The 18,727-nt window shown below is 42.9% G+C and overlaps 1 protein-coding gene across 5 annotated transcripts in view; it reads right to left on the bottom strand.

Moving 5' to 3' along the window:
• Nucleotides 1-18,727, bottom strand: part of LOC139416421 (ral GTPase-activating protein subunit beta-like) — a 41,670-nt gene that overhangs the window by 3,127 nt on the left and 19,816 nt on the right. Inside the window, exons 11-29 of one of the 5 annotated variants that reach the window (XM_071165017.1) lie at nt 18,375-18,542; nt 17,853-17,967; nt 17,388-17,535; nt 17,213-17,277; nt 16,930-17,074; nt 16,011-16,132; nt 15,354-15,536; nt 12,030-12,178; nt 11,526-11,713; nt 10,973-11,076; nt 7,561-7,716; nt 4,595-4,804; nt 4,174-4,332; nt 3,878-4,046; nt 3,346-3,465; nt 2,879-3,012; nt 847-955; nt 537-609; nt 96-244 (exon numbers count right to left, since the gene is read on the bottom strand). In XM_071165017.1, the coding sequence (XP_071021118.1) occupies nt 96-244; nt 537-609; nt 847-955; nt 2,879-3,012; nt 3,346-3,465; nt 3,878-4,046; nt 4,174-4,332; nt 4,595-4,804; nt 7,561-7,716; nt 10,973-11,076; nt 11,526-11,713; nt 12,030-12,178; nt 15,354-15,536; nt 16,011-16,132; nt 16,930-17,074; nt 17,213-17,277; nt 17,388-17,535; nt 17,853-17,967; nt 18,375-18,542 (2,666 nt within the window). Of the gene's footprint in view, nt 1-95; nt 245-536; nt 697-846; nt 956-2,878; nt 3,013-3,345; nt 3,466-3,877; nt 4,047-4,173; nt 4,333-4,594; nt 4,805-7,560; nt 7,717-10,972; nt 11,077-11,525; nt 11,714-12,029; nt 12,179-15,353; nt 15,537-16,010; nt 16,133-16,929; nt 17,075-17,212; nt 17,278-17,387; nt 17,536-17,852; nt 17,968-18,374; nt 18,543-18,727 lie in introns of those variants that run through there. The other 4 variants (XM_071165018.1, XM_071165019.1, XM_071165020.1 and 1 more) reach the window with 4 other exon arrangements.

Genomic DNA, 18,727 nt, shown 5'->3' with positions numbered 1-18,727 from the left:
GAGAGAGACCGTTGAAATTAATCTAGAGGTAGAAAGAGAGACAGAGAGAGAAACAGAGAAATGAGAGATTAGAGAAAAAGAGATGATTTGGTCACCTAGTGCTCTGCGGCTGACCACCATGCCGTCCACCAGGGGGATGACCATGTTGAACTTGCCCATGGCCCCGTGGAGCCTGACCCGGAACAGACCCGTCCTTAGGGGGTGGATGAAGATCAGGGGCATGTCCTTCTCCAGGAGCCCAGACCTGAAGAGGGGGAGAGTTGAAGTGGAGGAGGGAAAGAGGTGCAGAGAGAGGCCGGTGGAGTTTGAAGAAAGACATGACATTTCCATTCTATTCAACAGGAAATATGAGACTTGGTCTTCACTATCACAGTGTGATGTAAACTAACCTACTGAAAATGTGACACAGTGGATTTTAGAGTGGCCTAACTTTAATTTGACACAATATTGAAACACTTACTCAAGCTTAATTTACAATAGTTTTTGGTAAGTGTTTAGGGTTAGTGTTTGGTTGGGCGTGGGTCTTAGTAGCCTACCTGCAGGAAGTGCTGTTGTTCGCCTCCAAACCAGTACCGGTTTCCGCCAAGAGATCAGACAGAGGGAAGTTCTCTAGAGGAAAAACAATAACGGGGCCATTTGAGGGGAAACACCTTCAACAGTTTCTCACTTTGGTTTCTCACTTTCAAAAGGCAGGTCCTAACGGAACAGTAAAAAAAATCATGAGTGGTCTCATAACATTGTACAAGGACAGACATCAGAAATGACACAGAGCCATGATGACGTAAAGTGAAACTGTACTAGGGGACGCACAATGGTTTTTAGGGGAAGTTATCGGAGGCTGTTTACCGATGTCATCGTAGCGCTCCACCCAGACCACTAGCACCTTAGTCTCAGGCCCCAGGGGAGGGGCAGTCTTTCCTGTGGAGGACCTCTTAGTCTTCACCATAGAATTCTGCTAGAGGAGAGAGATATAAATACACAGGCATAGGGTTGTCGAGACACTGTGAGATTTAATCTATTCCTCAAAAGAATGCAAGAAACCAGCATTCAAATATGTAAACTGTATCCAATTTAGTTTAGTTTAAAAAGGGCCAATGCAGCCATTTTTATTTCAATATCAAATAATTTCTAGGTAAAAATTAAGTACCTTAATGTTATTGTTTTCAATTCAAATGGTCAAAAAGGAAACAAAAATGTATTCCTTGCAAAGAGCCATTTCTCAAGCAAGAATTTTGCTAGGACTGTCTGGGAGTGGTCTAAGCGGTGAGAGAAAAACTGAAAACTAACTGTTATTGGCAGAGAGGTTTGGAGCTCTTTCTCATCAGTCTATTACAGTGCCTTGCGAAAGTATTCGGCCCCCTTGAACTTTGCGACCTTTTGCCACATTTCAGGCTTCAAACAAAGATATAAAACTGTATTTTTTTGTGAAGAATCAACAACAAGTGGGACACAATCATGAAGTGGAACGACATTTATTGGATATTTCAAACTTTTTCAAACAAATCAAAAACTGAAAAATTGGGCGTGCAAAATTATTCAGCCCCTTTATGGAAGAGTGGCAAGAAGAAAGCCATTTCTTAAAGATATCCATAAAAAGTGTTGTTTAAAGTTTGCCACAAGCCACCTGGGAGACACACCAAACATGTGGAAGAAGGTGCTCTGGTCAGATGAAACCAAAATTTATATTTTTGGCAACAATGCAAAACGTTATGTTTGGCGTAAAAGCAACACAGCTGAACACACCATCCCCACTGTCAAACATGGTGGTGGCAGCATCATGGTTTGGGCCTGCTTTTCTTCAGCAGGGACAGGGAAGATGGTTAAAATTGATGGGAAGATGGATGGAGCCAAATACAGGACCATTCTGGAAGAAAACCTGATGGAGTCTGCAAAAGACCTGAGACTGGGACGGAGATTTGTCTTCCAACAAGACAATGATCCAAAACATAAAGCAAAATCTACAATGGAATGGTTCAAAACTAAACATATCCAGGTGTTAGAATGGCCAAGTCAAAGTCCAGACCTGAATCCAATCGAGAATCTGTGGAAAGAACTGAAAACTGCTGTTCACAAATGCTCTCCATCCAACCTCACTGAGCTCGAGCTGTTTTGCAAGGAGGAATGGGAAAAAATGTCAGTCTCTCGATGTGCAAAACTGATAGAGACATACCCCAAGCGACTTACAGCTGTAATCGCAGCAAAAGGTGGCGCTACAAAGTATTAACTTAAGGGGGCTGAATAATTTTGCACGCCCAATTTTTCAGTTTTTGATTTGTTAAAAAAGTTTGAAATATCCAATAAATGTCGTTCCACTTCATGATTGTGTCCCACTTGTTGTTGATTCTTCACAAAAAAATACAGTTTTATATCTTTATGTTTGAAGCCTGAAATGTGGCAAAAGGTCGCAAAGTTCAAGGGGGCCGAATACTTTTGCAAGGCACTGTATCTCCTTTAATGCCAGGCATGCCAAAACTCAATCCCACCAAAACAGGTGGGATTTTTTTTCAAACAGCTCATCATAATTTTCCCAATTACACAGTATTATTGCAATCACAGTGTAGAAATATATATAAAACACAGAAAAAAAACACATTTTTGACTGCATTGGGCCTTTAAGTCTTGAAATATTTTTTGGCTATATAGGCCAACAAAGTTTTATTTATATATATATATATATATATATATATCAACAGAACAGAAAAAAACAGACAAATCTTAGACTTGATGGTTCATGCCACTACGAAAACCCGGTTGAATCAGTCCTCTCAGTTGGTAGAGCATGGCGTAAAACGTATGCACAGATGACTAAGTCGCTTTGGATAAAAGTGCCTGCTAAATGGTATATATTATTATTAATGTAGGATTGTGGGTTAATTACCCTTTGGGAAGCTGCTAGGTTGTCTGAGTGGTTGGGGAAGAGCTCCAGTGTTAGCTTGGGTTGTTTTACTAAACTAGGCAGGTCTGTGTGTGTGTCCGCCTCCACTGTAGAGTCACTGTGCACCGAGGAATCCTCTGTAAACACAAAAACAGCTATCAGCCACCCAGGGATGGGCAAAACTGTATCTTCACATAGGCTGCATTAAAAATACATTACACAACAACAATAAAAACATCAAAGTTTGTCAGATGTTTTACACTTCAAAAGGGATCTACCATTAACATAAGACCACGTCCCAGGCCATCTGTTCTGCCACAATCCAAAATTAATGGAATAGGTAAGTGGACTCATCTTGACAGAGTACTTTTGAGGTCTGAAAACATCTGACAAACCTTAATGTAATGTCCCTTTAAGACAAAATAAAATGACAATTTAAATACAAAATACGAGCATTTGTAAATGCTGACCGGAGTCTGTCAGCGATGGAACGACAAAGGCGATCTCAGTCAGAGCGTCGGCGTAGTAGAGCACCTTCTTCTCCCCGTTGAATACAGAACCTCCCGTGTCCCCCGGTGGAGCTGCCTCCTCTATGGCGACAGAGCAAAATATGAAACATTACATACTTACCTCGTCTGAGATATAGAATTAGAATAAGAAAATGTGTACTATGGCTCGGGCTAACCAAGACATCTTTTGGCTATCACCCTGGCTTTATGAAGCATTACCTATTCACCCTGACCGAGACATAGAATTACAATAATAATCTTTGTTATGCTGTATCTATAGCCTGAGTCAACCAAGACATCGCCCTGGCTTTAGCTCAGCGAGCGAACACCTTCAGTGGTGAATGTATCACACTGACAATATACGCCCAGATCTTCATCTTTTAACTTTTTACTGAGACCCATGCACATGTTTTAGCTTTAAAAGCTAATCCCCTGAGATGCACCAATAGCCTGGGTTCCATGTCGGTTACGACCCCTGTGGTGAGTGGCACACCTATCTGTTGTGAGTCGTTGTCGCTGCTGCAGGAGTTAAGGGACCAGCTGGTGTCCAGGTGTCCGGTCCAGCCGGGGTGCCGGCCCACATCCACGGGCCAGCCCAGAGACAGCAGGAACTCCAGGAAGTGGGGCTGGACACTGGACGACGTCTCCACGTTCCTCAGGATCTACCAATTACAATGTATCATTCACACAGTGGATCAGGATCTACCAATCACAATGCATAACACAGTGGATCAATACAAACAGTGTAAACTGGCATGAGAAAATTAATCAAAAGTAATAAGTTCTCACCTCGTGGCTGGTTTTCTGTCCCGCCCTCACGTAAAACACAAAGACAGTGTCAAAAGGTCGGCATGGCAACAGGTCCAAGTAGGCGATGTCATCAAAGAACCCTGGCATTGAGGACTCCAGTCCGATGAGGTGAGGGGGTAAACGGCTGTTGCCCGGTTCCTGAAGTAAGAGAGTCAGTACAACGTGAACAGGTCATGCTTTAGAGCTATGGCCCCTTTTCAATCAAACCCAGAAACTGGATTTTGCGATAGGTGAAGGCAAGACGGTAGCTGACAGAAGGCTAGGCAGAGAGACCAAACATAGAATTGAGATAAATTATAACATTTTCCATAAACAACAGTGGCCAACCACTGACAAACTACAGTTCCCAACCACTGACAAAAACTTCAGTTCTGAACACTATGAAACTACAGTTCCAAACCTTCAGAGCCTCTAGAGATAGGAAGCCAAAGTGAGAGAGGAAGAGGCGGGCTGTCTGGAACTCCTGGGCGGGCAGAGGGGGCTTGCAGTCAGTCAGGGGGTCTGGGAATGACTTGGAACTCCAGACGTCCTCGCTGTGGCGCTCCAGGGAACACTCATACTCAATCTGCTTGGTCATCATGCTGCGCAGCCTATCATGCTGCATCCCCAGCTGAGAGGAGGTCGGACAAGGTCAAGTTTGTGTGACTGGAGGCAACTATAAGGATGCAAAGCACTCACCAGGGTTAGGTTAAATTTGATTTAAATTCAGGAAGTAAACTGAAATTCCTATGAAACAAAATGTCTTAACTGAATTGTGACCCGATTCAGGAAACTAGGCGTATGTCGCAGGTCACGACTTCACAGGAGACAGTTAAAAAAAAAAAAAGTGTTTTTTAGCAGAAATGCCTTCTCGAACATGTGAACTTTGATGTGCCTTAATAACAAACTTGTATGTCATCTGTAAATACGAATAACAATATTTAAATTATGAGCCTTGTTGGTTAAGCCACAGAAAAAGATAACTTTCCCACTAGCCATGTTTGGCTGAGGTAATGAGCGGGCTGGACATGCAGAGAGAGGAGAGAGGATTGATCTGCCATATAGAAAAGGTTCTGTCTATTTGAGCTGGTCGGTCTGTGTTGGTAATCCTGTCAAATGCAGCCTTTTTTTAATGTAGTGTGTAGTGGAGCTGCATAAGTGTTGCTCTCCACTTTCTGGAGGATTAAGTTTTGAAATCTGCGGAATTAGAGTATGATAGCTAAAGCGATGGAGAAAACATCTGCCTCCGGATTACATCTTCAAACTAAGGGCAATTGTGGCATGGCGTTCGTGACAGGGAAACGCGTCCATCACGCATGATGATGTATACAGGTAAGATAGGCTAGCATTAGCTAGCTAATTTCTCAGATGTTACACGTTTCTCATTTTGACAGGAAGTGGTTTTAATTCAAGCTAAAGTTTATTGTTAGCTAGCTAGCTAACATTAGCTGGCTGCCTATCTGATATTATTCATATCCCAGAGCCGTTTGCTTTTTTAGTTAGAGCCTAATGTTAGCTAGATAACATTCAACCTGGTTGGTTAGCTCCCAGCATATTCATGCAGGGTAGTAACGGCATGATTTGCCACTGTGTTAATTGTTGTTTAACTAGCTAACGTTACGTGATGTGTGTGATCTTACACGTTGTTTACCTAGCAAGGTTCATTGTTTACCTAGCTAGCTAGCTACAGTGGGGGAAAAAAGTATTTAGTCAGCCACCAATTGTGCAAGTTCTCCCACTTAAAAAGATGAGACTGTAATTTTCATCATAGGTACACTTCAACTATGACAGACAAAATGAGAAAAAAATCCAGAAAATCACATTGTAGGTTTTTTAATGAATTTATTTGCAAATTATTGCACATTTGGTGGCTGACTAAATACTTTTTTGCCCCACTGTACATGTCTTAAGCTAGGGTTAGAGCGTTGGACTAGTAACCGGAAGGTTTCAAGTTCAAACCCCCGAGCTGACAAGGTACAAATCTGTTCTGTCTGCCTGTTCTGTCGTTCTGCCCCTGAACAAGCAGTTAACCCACGGTCCCTAGGCCGTCATTGAAAATAAGAATTTGTTGTTAACTGACTTGCCTAGTTAAATAAAGGTTAAATAAATAAAATAAAGTGTACAACACCCGATGAATATGGCCGGTGTCAGTAAACGTCGCAAAAAAGCGTAATGAAATTGTTGCTAGCAGAGCTGCTCAGGCTATTTTCATTTTATCCAGAGGTAAACAAATCATCTGCCAGAGCATCAAGTTTGCACTCTAAACGCTCCGCGAGCGAAACGAGATGGGTGGGGCTAAAGCTTAAGAGGGTGTGAACAATGCTGAATGGGTGTAGTCAAAGAGCTCTTCACTAGATACCAAAACATTCAAAGGCCATTTTCTCAAAAGTGAGTTTACAAGTTTATCAAATTCAAAGCAGAATTACTTCCCCATTGTTCCTCAAAAATGCAGTGTGATATACCATTTTGTAGCAGTCTCTACTTTTATCCAATGTAAAAAACAAAATGTAAAATGTTGCAACATAAAACCGAATCCAGGTGGTGAGTCACAATGTAAATGAAATTGACCCCAATCCTGACACACACTCAAACCTCACATTGTATAAGGTTTGTAAATATATTAGTGTATGTACCTGAAACTGTACCCACCCTATAATCTTAAACAATGCAAGTAAACCAAGTTCTGCCACAACCATACCTCTACCAAAACCACTGAAATCAAGAACAGATCAATGTTAGTCTAAGGGCTCTATTAATATCTGAATAGCATAATTAAGGCAAAACAACAGTGTTCTGGCATTGATATAATAGAGCCCCCAGTAACCCAGATTAGATAGTTAGGGAATAACATAATGTGAGTATTCTCCATTTTCCACCCATCAGTGATCTGGTTAACCTTTGACCTGCCTCAGACTCCTGAAAGATCGGACAACTCACATGTGGGTGATTATTCTTCAGTGTGTATGTCACACTCGCTTCATCCTGTCAGTTCATAGAAGACACTTGACTCCACAACAACAATATACCCAAATAATATTAAGTCTCCATAAACACATTTTACTCTCTTTATGCTCTGTGCCAAATTTTCTCTTAAAAAGTCATTCACTTTAGAAATAGCTTATATTGCACTACATTTTAGCACTGATAAGGACTGTGTTCAAATACACTCACCTACCCTCCTCTACTTGCATTCTTTCCTTCCTTCATGACCATGGATAGTTGAAAGAACTGGATAGGTGAAAGAACTAACATGAAAACCTATCAAGGTACTTTCAAATTGTTAGTCGTGAAGGGGAGGATAAGAAAAGTAGGATTATCAAGAGTTTTGGCACTTTACCCTATGGTATCCTAACTATTGGGGTCGTGGTGCGGTTCGGTCCATCTCACCTCTTTGTTAACGATGTCGTCCAGGTCTGGGATGCTGACGTCGGCTTTGACCAGGGGGATCTTGTCCACCTCCTCAGGGAAGGGCCTCTGCTTGACAGTGTAGCGAATCCCCACGTCATTGTTAGGCCCTGGGCGGCCCTCAGGGACAAACACCTGCTGTAGGAGAGCAAGGAATTATTATATACAGTTGTGTTAATTTTAATAACAATGGTGTATTCTTTACTGTTTAGTATTAGTATTAACTGCTGGTGTAAACAGCTACCAAAAAGATGGGATATGTGTGTGATATATATATATAAATAAATAAAAACTCAGCAAAAAAAGAAAAGTCCCCTTTTCAAGACCCTGTCCTTCAAAGATAATTCATAAAAATCCAAATAACGTCACAGATCTTCATTGTAAAGGGTTTAAACACTGTTTCCCATGCTTGTTCAAAAAAAAAAAAAAAAATTAATGAACATGCATTTGTGGAACGGTAGTTAAGACACTAACAGCTTACAGACGGTAGGCAATTAAGGTCACAGTTATGAAAACTAAGGACACTAAAGAGGCCTTTCTACTGACTCTGAAAAACACCAAAAATAAGATGCCCAGGGTCCCTGCTCATCTGTGTGAACGTGCCTTAGGCATGCTGCAAGGAGGCATGAGGATGCAGATGTGGCCAGGGCAATAAATTGCAATGTCCGTACTGTGAGACGCCTAAGACAGCACTACAGGGAGACAGGACGGACAGCTGATCGTCCTCGCAGTGGCAGACCAGGTGTAACAACATCTGCACAGGATCGGTACATCCGAACATCACACCTGCAGGACAGGTACAGGATGGCAACAACAACTGCCCGAGTAACACCAGGAACGCACAATCCCTCCATCAGTGCTCAGACTGTCCGCAATAGGCTGAGAGAGGCTGGATTGAGGGCTTGTAGGCCTGTTGTAATGCAGGTCCTCACCAGACATCACCGGCAACAATGTCGCTGGACCAGACAGGACTGGCAAAATGTGCTCTTCACTGAAGAGTCGCAGTTTTGTCTCACCAAGGGTGATGGTCGGATTCGCATTTATCGTCAAAGGAATGAGCGTTACACAGAGGGCTGTACTCTGGACCGGTATTGTTTCGGAGGTGCAGGGTATGTCATGGTCTGGGGCGGTGTGTCACAGTATCATCGGACTGAGCTTGTTGTCATTGCAGGCAATCTCAACGCTGTGCGTTACAGGGATGTCATCCTCCTCCCTCATGTGGTACCCTTCCTGCAGGCTCATCCTGACATGATCCTCCAGCATGACAATGCCACCAGCCATACTGCTCGTTCTGTGCGTGATTTCCTGTAAGACAGGAATGTCAGTGTTCTGCCATGGCCAGCGAAGAGCCAGGATCTCAATCCCATTGAGCACGTCTGGGACCGGTTGGATCGGAGGGTGAGGGCTAGGGCCATTCCCCCCAGAAATGTCCGGGAACTTGCAGGTGCCTTGGTGGAAGGCAAGAACTAGCAAATCTGTTGCAGTCCACGAGGAGAAGTTGCACTGCAGTACTTAATGCAGCTGGTGACCACACCAGATACTGATTTTTACTTTTGATTTTGACCCCCCCCCCTCTTTGTTCAGGGACACATTATTCAATTTATGTTAGTCACATGTCTGTGGAACTTGTTCAGTTTATGTCTCAGTTGTTGAATCTTATGTTCATACAAATATTTACACATGTTAAGTTTCCTGAAAATAAACGCAGTTGACAGTGAGAGGACGTTTCTTTTTTTGCTGAGATTATATATACACACACACACAAAGTGGCTTGTGAAAGCATGAACCCCCTTCGCATTTTTCCTATTTTGTTGCCTTACAACCTGGAATTAAAATAGATTTTTTGATTTACACAACATGTGTAAAGATGAAGATTTGAAGTTTGAAGATGCAAAATATTTTTTATTGTGAAAAACAAGAAATAAGACAAAAAAAAAACAAGAAACCTTAAGTATTCACCCCCCAACGACAATACATTGTACAGCCACTTTTTGCAGCAATTATAGCTGCAAGTCTATTGGGGTATGTCTCTATAAGCTTGGCACATCTAGCCACTAGGATTGTTGCCCATTCTTCAAGGCAAAACTGCTCCAGCTCCTTCAAGTTGGATGGGTTCCGCTGGTGTAGAGCAATATTTAAGTTATACCACAGATTCTGAATTGGATTGAGGTCTGGGCTTGACTAGGCCATTCCAAGACATTTAAATGTTTCCCTTTAAACCACTCGAGTGCTGCTTTAGCAGTATGCTTAGGGTCATTGTCCTGCTGGAAGGTGTATCTCCATCCCAGTCTCAAATCTCTGGAAGACTGAAACAGGTTTCCCTCAATTTCTCTGTATTTAGCGCCATCCATCATTCCTTCAATTCTGACCAGTTTCCCAGTCCCTGCTGATGAAAAACATCCCCACAGCATGATGCTGCCACCACCATGCTTCACTGTGGGGATGGTGTTCTCGGGGTGATGAGAGGTGTTGGGTTTGTGCCAGACAGTGTTTTTCTTGATGGCCAAAAAGCTCAAATTTAGTATCATCTGACCAGAGTACCTTCTTCCATATGTTTGGGGAGTCTCCCACATGCCTTTTAGCAAACACCAAATGTGTTTGCTTATTTTGTTCTTTAAGCAATGGCTATTTTCTTGCCACTCTTCCATAAAGCCCAGCTCTGTGGAGTGTATGGCGTAAAGTGGTCCTATGGACCGATACTCCAATCTTTGCAGCTCCTTCAGGATTATCTTTGTTGCCTCTCTGATTAATGCCCTCCTTGCACCTGGTCTGTGAGTTTTGGTGGGCTGCCCTCTCTTGGCAGGTTTGTTGTGGTGCCATATTCTTTCAATTTTTTAATAATGGATTTAATGGTGCTCCATGGGACCTTCAAAGTTTCTGAATTTGTTTTATAGCCCAACCCTGATCTGTACAACTCTCTACAACTTTGTCCCTGACCTGTTTGGAGAGCTCCTTGGTCTTCATGGTGCCACTTGCTTGGTGGTGCCCCTTACTTAGTGGTGTTGCAGACTCTGGAGCATTTCACTTCACCAATTTGGACAATTTTGTGTATGTCCATTACATGAAATCCAAGTAAAAATCAATTTAAATTACAGGTTGTAATGCATCAAAATAAGAAAAACGCCAAGGGGGATGAATACTTTTGCAAGGCACTCTGTGTGTGTGTGTGTGTGTGTGTGTGTGAGTTCGTTAAAAAAAAGAAAAAAAGAAAAGGAGAGTAGTCTAATCTTGACAGCTTCAGATGGTGCCTGCTCTTGGTGAAGGCCTCTATTCTGCTGTTGGATGGTGTTGCTGGAGTTGGCTCCATTAGTTTAGTATGCTAGCACACTTACAGTACGGAGTGAGTGTGTAAAACTGGCAGACCAAGGTGGCACAGTGGGCCAACTCCTCTCACCCTCTGGTTGGCCCGTGCTCCTCTGGGCTGGTGGAAGAGTTGCATAGTCCAAGCGTGTCGGCCGGCCATGCCCCGGATTAGGACCGTCACTGACGGGCTGGGGTCTGAGAAGACAGCAGAAGCAGTTACACCGGGCTCCCAGTGAAAGTGGAAACCAACTACTAGTTTGAGCCAAAATTGCCACCTGACTAGCCACCTGCCACTGAGATGCCTACTCACTGTCATAAGACACTATCCTATTTGCATTTATGTATCAGTCTCAGTACTGTTCACTTTACAAGATGAGTCAAATTGAGTAACACAAACATCAACTACAACAATATTACAAACTGTAAATAAATATAAAGAACGACAAGAATCATAAATACCATAAAGGACAACGTTACTAAAGCAATAATACATGACTGGGCGTGAATTATTGTGGTTATAAACAAGGCTGCGGTGCGGTCTTCGCCTCGTACCGTCTACCACCACAGCCGTGCTAGTACCACAGTAAATCATAACCAAAGTGAATTATTGCTTTAGAAAACGGTTTGACACGCACCACACTCACTCTGCTCATTGCCCAGTGGCTGCTCCAGCATGGCCAGGATGACCGAGTTGTCCAGGACAAAGTAGCGGAAGTTGCTGGGCCCCGTGGCGCTGAGCCGGGCGTAGCGGATCAAAGTGTCCTCGTTTAGCAGGCTGCAGGTAGAGGCCGGGCCGCTTGGGGATGGGAAGGCCCCCAGGACCTGCATAATACTGGACAACAACAAGAGAGGGAGGGGAGGGACAGATAGTGGTTTCAAAGAGTCTAGACTGATCCCCAGATGGGACTAACAAACATTAATAATTTGTTTGATTGGTTATTAATGGACCATGTGTAATTCTGAGCATAAATGCAGTCATTTCTTTTAGAGCACACTGTAGCAAAACCTTTTGAATCAGAACAAAAATCAGCATTTCTTATTGGACAAGTATGGGTAGTCCCACCCTGTATCAACCACATTCCTTCCAGTTGGTGTCTAATGAACACATCCAAGGTGTTTAGTGCATTGTGCTGGATTTAGAGCCTCACCAGGAGAGGGTGGCCTCTGCTGCATCCTTGACCCTCATGGAGGCGGGGTTGTGCTCCTTCTCTCCCTTGTGTCTCACTTCCTGCTCCTGTTTGGACTTGCTGCCTGAGATACCCAGCTCTACAATTTCCAATACCTCCATCAGACAGTCCTGACAGAGACGCACGTCAAACACAGGCATCACGCTACACATATTTAACTCCACATACACTACCGTTGAAAAATGTGGGGTCACTTAGAAATGTCCTGGTTTTTGAAAGAAAAGCACATTCTTTGTCCATTAAAATAACATCAAAATGATCAGAAATACAGTGTAGACATTGTTAATGTTGTAAATTACTATTGTAGCTGGAAACGGCAGATATTTAATGGAACTCCTGTGTTCCAATGGCATGTTGTTAGCTAATCCAAGTGTATAATTTTAAAAGGCTAATTGATCATTAGAAAACCCTTTTGCAATTATGTTAGCACAGCTGAAAACTGTTGTTCTGATTAAAGAACCAATAAAACTGGCCTTCTTTAGACTAGTTGAGTATCTGGAGCATCAGCATTTGTGGGTTCGATTACAGGCTAAAAAATGTCCAGAAACAAAATAACTTTCTTCTGAAACTCGTCAGTCTATTCTTGTTCTGAAAAATGAAGGCTATCCCATACGAGAAATTGCAACGCTGTGTACTACTCCCTTCACAGAACAGCGCAAACTGTCTCTAACCAGAATAGAAAGAGGAGTGGGAGGACCCAACTGAGCAAGAGGACAAGTACATTAGAGTGTCTAGTTTGAGAAACAGACCCCTCACAAGTGCTCAACTGACAGCAGATGGGAAAAAGAACACAGACACTGGACAGAGGAAGATTGGATAAAAGTGTTACGGACAGACAACACTAAGTTTGAGGTGTTCGGATCACAAAGAAAAACAATCGTGAGACGCAGAAATGTCAAGCATGGCGGAAGCAATGTGATGGTCTGGGGGTGCTTTGGTGGTGTTAAAGTGGGAGATTTGTACAGGGTAAAAGGGATCTTGAAGAAGGAAGGCTATCGCTCCATTTTGCAACGCCATGTCATACCCTGTGGACGGCGCTTAATTGGAGCCAATTCCCTCCTACAACAGGACAATGACCCAAAGCACAACTCCAAACTATGCAATAACTATTTAGGGAAGAAGAAGTCTGGTATTCTGTCTATAATGGAGTAGCCAGCACAGTCAACAGGTCTCAACCCTACTGAGCTGTTGTGGGAACAGCTTGACTGTATGGTACATAAGTGTCCATCAAGCCAATCCAACTTGTGGTAGGGGCTTTAGGAAGCATGGGATGAAATCTCTTCAGAATACCTCAACAAATTGAAAACTAGAATGCCAAAAGGTCTGCAAGGCTGTAATTGCTGCAAATGGAGGATTCTTTGACGAAAGCAAAGTTTTAAGGACACTATTATTTCAATTAAAAATCATTATTTACAACCTTGTCAACATCTTGACTATATTTCCTCTTCATTTTTCAACTCATTTCATGTATGTTTTCATGGAAAACAAGGACATTTCTAAGTGACCCCAAACTTTTGAACGGTAGTGTATACAAAATGTTAGTCTACTCTAAAATCCACTGTAACACAAAGCATATTGCAATTTGGCACATTGCTGTTGAATAAAACACAATGGACTTAGTATAGACCTACTGCCAAAGCCATTTTACTGTGTAAAAGTTCAGTTATGACACATTTGTCATTAGTCATTTAGCAGAACCTCTTATCCAGAGCTACTTGCAGTAAGTGCATCCCACTAGGTTAAGCAGGGGGAAAACAACCACATATCTCAGTTATTGCAAGTGTTACACTTATGATATGGTGGGTAGTTTAGTGTTAGCACAGTTAGGCAACACACTACCAGGATACACTTCCACACACCATACCCAGGTGGCAGCACCAACCGGGTCAGTGGCGGGTGTTAAGCCTTATTAAGCCCACAGGTGGAGGCAATGGGGAGACGAATAGTGTGCAAGCTTGCAGAGCCAAGAGGCTGCAGGTTTTTATTTTCTTGGTGGCCATGTGGCCTTTGGTTTTGGGTTGAATCATTAGTTTGGGACATGTCCTTTTTAGTATACATTTGAAGTCGGAGGTTTACATACACCATAGCCAAATACAATTAAACTCAGTTTCACAATTCCTGACATTTAATCCTAGTAAAAAGTCCCTGTCTTAGGTAAGTAGAGAGTATGATTTATTTCAGCATTTATTTTGTTCATCACATTCCCAGTGGGTCAGAAGTTTACATACGCTCAATTAGTATTTGGTAGCATTTCCTTTAAATTGTTTAACTTGGGTCAAACGTTTCAGGTAGCCTTCCATAAGCTTCCCACAATAAGTTGGGTGAATTGTGGCCCATTCCTCCTGACAGAGCTGGTGTAACTGAGTCAGGTTTGTAGGCCTCCTCACTCGCACACGCTTTTTCAGTTTGCCAACAAATCTTCTGTAGGATTGAAGTCAGGGCTTTGTGCTGGCCACTCCAATACCTTGACTTTGTGGTCCTTAAGCCATTTTGCCACAACTTTGGAAGTATGCTTGTACATTTAGAAGACCCATTTGCGACCAAGCTTTAACTTGCCGACTGATGTCTTGAGATGTTGCTTCAATATATCCACATAATTATGTCAATTAGCCTATCAGAAGCTTCTAAAGCCATGACATAATTTTCTGGAATTTTCCAAGCTGTTTAAAGGCACAGTCAACTTAGCGTGTGTAAACTTCTGACCCACTGGAATTGTGATACAGTGAATTATAAGTGAAATAATATCTGTAAACAATTGTTGGAAAAATTACTTGTGTCATGCACAAAGTAAATGTCCTAACCGACTGGCCAAAACTATAGCTTGTTAACAATAAATTTGTGGAGTGCTTGAAAAACAAGTTTTAATGACTCCAGCCTAAGTGTATGTACACTTCCGAATTCAACTGTATATGTATATCGGTCAATACGCTTGGGCTAGCTGGCTCTGGACCTGAGGTAAGGTTGCTGTCTCCTGGGTACATACAACACAGTCCTCATACACTGATTTCTCACATACACACCTTAAATCAGGTTACGGACCCCTAGAATTAGCGAGGGTATCAATATTAGCAAGCTACATATTAGTTTCATAACACGAGGAGACCCTCCTTTAAAATAGCTGCTATCAGCAGAATCAGTGCCAGGAAGAAAACATGTGCAGGTGTGAGCGCAAGAAAACACAAGGACTTTTTTCCACCCTACTGTCCAGATGGCATATGGCCATCTGCTGAATCATTTTACTTTTACAATCTGGCTTGGAATCCAGTCTAGACTGAGGTGACCAACCTTCTCATCCAGCATGTCTGGGTGCTCGGTCAGCCACACACACAGACACTGGAAGGCTGCTACGATCATGGAGTGGAGGTCTCTGGAGTGAAGGGGGGCTGGCCGGCTGCATTGGTACACAATGTAACCACACACTGAGCTGACGGCACGCTTACGGTCCGCAGAGTCCACACACGCCTTCACCTAAGGACACAGAGCCAGAAACACACTTTAGCTGTACATGTACAGTGGGTTGGGTGGATGCTAAACCTTAGACTCCTTTTCAATGTGTTATCTTTTTATTGAGGGTTATCCCTTGCAGAAGAGTGTTTTACAGCTGGGTGGAAGTTGGGTAGTGGCTGGGTCTGGTGTGGTGGACTGGTGTTAAGTCTCAGCATGTGCAGTTGTGATAATAAAAATATAATGGATTTATACGTAATGAAGGTAGGTTGTGTGTTGGGGTGAGGTTGGGGCCGGTGTATTTTAAGTCATGTTAAAGCTGGAATGTGTTTGGGTACTTAGGTTAGAGATGGGGTGGGAAAGAAAAGTTGGAATATATTAAAGTTCAGTATACTCCAACCTCATCTCGAAGTAAGGTCTAGCTTGTGTTAGGATAGTGTACAGTAGTTAGGTTTAGTGTAGTGTAGTTAGGTCTAGCATGCGTTGTTGTGGTGTCACCTTGGCCAGGCCAGCCAGCAGCTCCAGGGCGGCCAATGAGATGCTCATGTCGGACCTCCACTGGGAGTTGAGCCTCTGGGTGACCAGATGTATGCTGCGCACCAGGAGGCCCGCCGCAGTATCTGTAAAAGCTAGAGGATGTAAACCCCGAAACACCACCACCACAGATGGACCACCCCATGACTCGTTATCTGAATAATGACCTCAATAAGATCTGATCATGTGGTAGCCTTCCATAACACAGCACACAGAAGATACACTAATCATGTGAAATATCAGATGCAGTGAGAAACCGGAAGTAAGCGTTAAACTCAACAGGTGAAAACAGAATTCACACAGTAGCAAAAAAATGAATGGCTTTTTAAGATAACTGCCTAGAGAGCGATAAAGTTATAACAAATATAGTGTTGAGGGATAGTCTTTTCCAGTTCAAGACCAGTAGCACAGCATCACAGCAAACAAGTGTAGTACTTGCATCACATACAGATCATTTTTACCCAGCGCTTTTTAACTCTGTATATCACTTTCACCACGTTGGCTATGGACAAATACAGTGATGTTAATTGAGACAGTTGCATTTCTAGAATATTGACCAGGTGTCAGTACTTGTGAATGGAAACAGCAACAACATTCAACATCTGAGTGAAATGAATACGCTAAATAAAATCATTGTAGTATGGCTATCGTGCTAAACAATACATAGCATGCCTAGTCTGACCTTACCGCAGCCTGCTTGTGAAAATGGCTATTGGTTACAATCGGTTATCATAGTAACAGTATATATAGCAATTGTGCTATCGCTAGCTAGTTAGCATGTAGTAAGTCCTTATTGTAGTCTGGGACGTGGCTACAATCAGTTATCATAGTAATGGTTATCGTACTAAAAAAAGCTAGTTATACTTTAAAGGACTAGCTTTACCATAGTCCCGAAGTAGCGCCTGGGCCGGGCGCTCTGAGTCTGGGCTGGTGGCCTCAGTGCCAGTGCTGCCCCCGCTAGTAAAGCTGAAGCTACTGCTGGTGCGGCTGTGGCCCTTCAGCCCCGCGTGGCTCCCATCCACACTGCCCTGGTACCGTACAAACACAGGGAGACAGAGCGCGTTAGCAAAGCCTCCAAACTCAACTCCATTGAGCCATTTGTTTGTTTGAGTCAATGACGGTAGTTTGGTTTATATCAACACCGACCGAAATCATAAAGGCCTTACCGTTTCAGTTTGTGCACCTATGGACTCCAACAGAGCAGAGTCTTGAACAATATTAAGCATTGCACCTGAAAGGATGAAAATGTATAAATTAAATACATGTAAGGGACAAAAAAAAAAGACAAGAAATCAAGAGAGAGCAAGAGGGAGAGAGAGAGAATGGTACTGAGTGGCAGACCTAGGATGAGCTGGGTGTTGTTGGGGTCCGTCTCTGTCTGCAGGGCTCCGATGAGGACGTTGACAAGACGTAGCCTCAGGGACAGGAAGGAAAGGGACTGGTCGTGGGGTGCCCCATCATCATCACTGAACTTCCCCTCCAGAAGAACCTACACATCAATCAAATCAGTCAATCCTATTGATCGCCCTACCCACAACACAAAATCAAGCTAGCATTACTACAACTGAAGTTAACAGAACTGGTGTCCACCACATTATATTTAACAATGCAAGTCAGCTAAGAACAAATTCCTATTTGGTTACTGGCCCAATGCTCTGACCACTGGGCTACCTGCCGCCCTGGTATCACTCTTATCAAAGTGTATTGGGAAATAATATATATTAAAAAACATTTTTACTAGACTAGATGATGTAATGTAGTCACCAGACACTTACAAAAAAGCCAAGGTTGTAACAATTTCCATACCTCGGATTTGACGTTGCCAAAGTGGTGTGGGAGCGGCAGCATGGCCAGTAGGATGTGGATGGAAGCCCTCCTCAGGTCAGTGGGGTTCACGTACAGCTTGAACTTAGACAGCTCCCTGTAGCAGAGGGGGACAGTACCCTATAATTATAATTTCTAGAGCATAGAAATGATCTGAATTGTTTTGCTATGGTTGCTCAAGGAATTCCCATTAAATAGCATTAGCTAACATTACAGATATTATTAGCCCTGGGACAACTTCCATGGCATTCAGATGGTCACAGCACCAGAATGGTCTGGTTTTTGGTCATTGTACCCCAATTATTAAACAGCTAAATTGTTTATTCATGCGTGATTATTATTTTTTAAATCTGACTTAGCTTTCGCATTTGTTAGGAAAAGCGTTCAAGTAAGCATTTCTCTGTACCGTTTTACATCTGCTATATCCTGTTCACCTGACAAATAAAGTCAGGTTTTATTTAAAATATACTATTGGGTCTGTTTCAATAGATATTGTATTGTCACCTGTCTGGCAGAATGGTCTCCAGAGCTGAGATGAAGTAGGGGACCACCACGTTGACGCCCTTCAGGTCGGAGCAGAACAGAGAGGAGGAGTTGAGGATGATGCTGGAAAGCACGGGCCTGCAGATGAAGTCAGAGATCTGGAGGCCCTGGATCAGAACCATGTAGAACCTGAGGGGAAAAGACAGAGGTTTCATCAGATCAAAATAGGAACCATAGCGATTGAACTTGCAGCGGGTCAAAATATTAATTTGGGTAGCTATATGAGGAGCCTGACAGATTCAAGACTAACACAAATAGTGAATAATTGAAAGGTAACACAAATGCAGAGTTAAGATACCTCCACACATAGGCCC

The sequence above is a fragment of the Oncorhynchus clarkii genome, chromosome 9 (assembly GCF_045791955.1).
Source record: "Oncorhynchus clarkii lewisi isolate Uvic-CL-2024 chromosome 9, UVic_Ocla_1.0, whole genome shotgun sequence".
Lineage (NCBI taxonomy): Eukaryota > Metazoa > Chordata > Actinopteri > Salmoniformes > Salmonidae > Oncorhynchus > Oncorhynchus clarkii.
The sequence above is the reverse complement of the archived record's forward strand: the minus strand, read 5'-3'. Positions and strand labels throughout refer to the sequence as shown.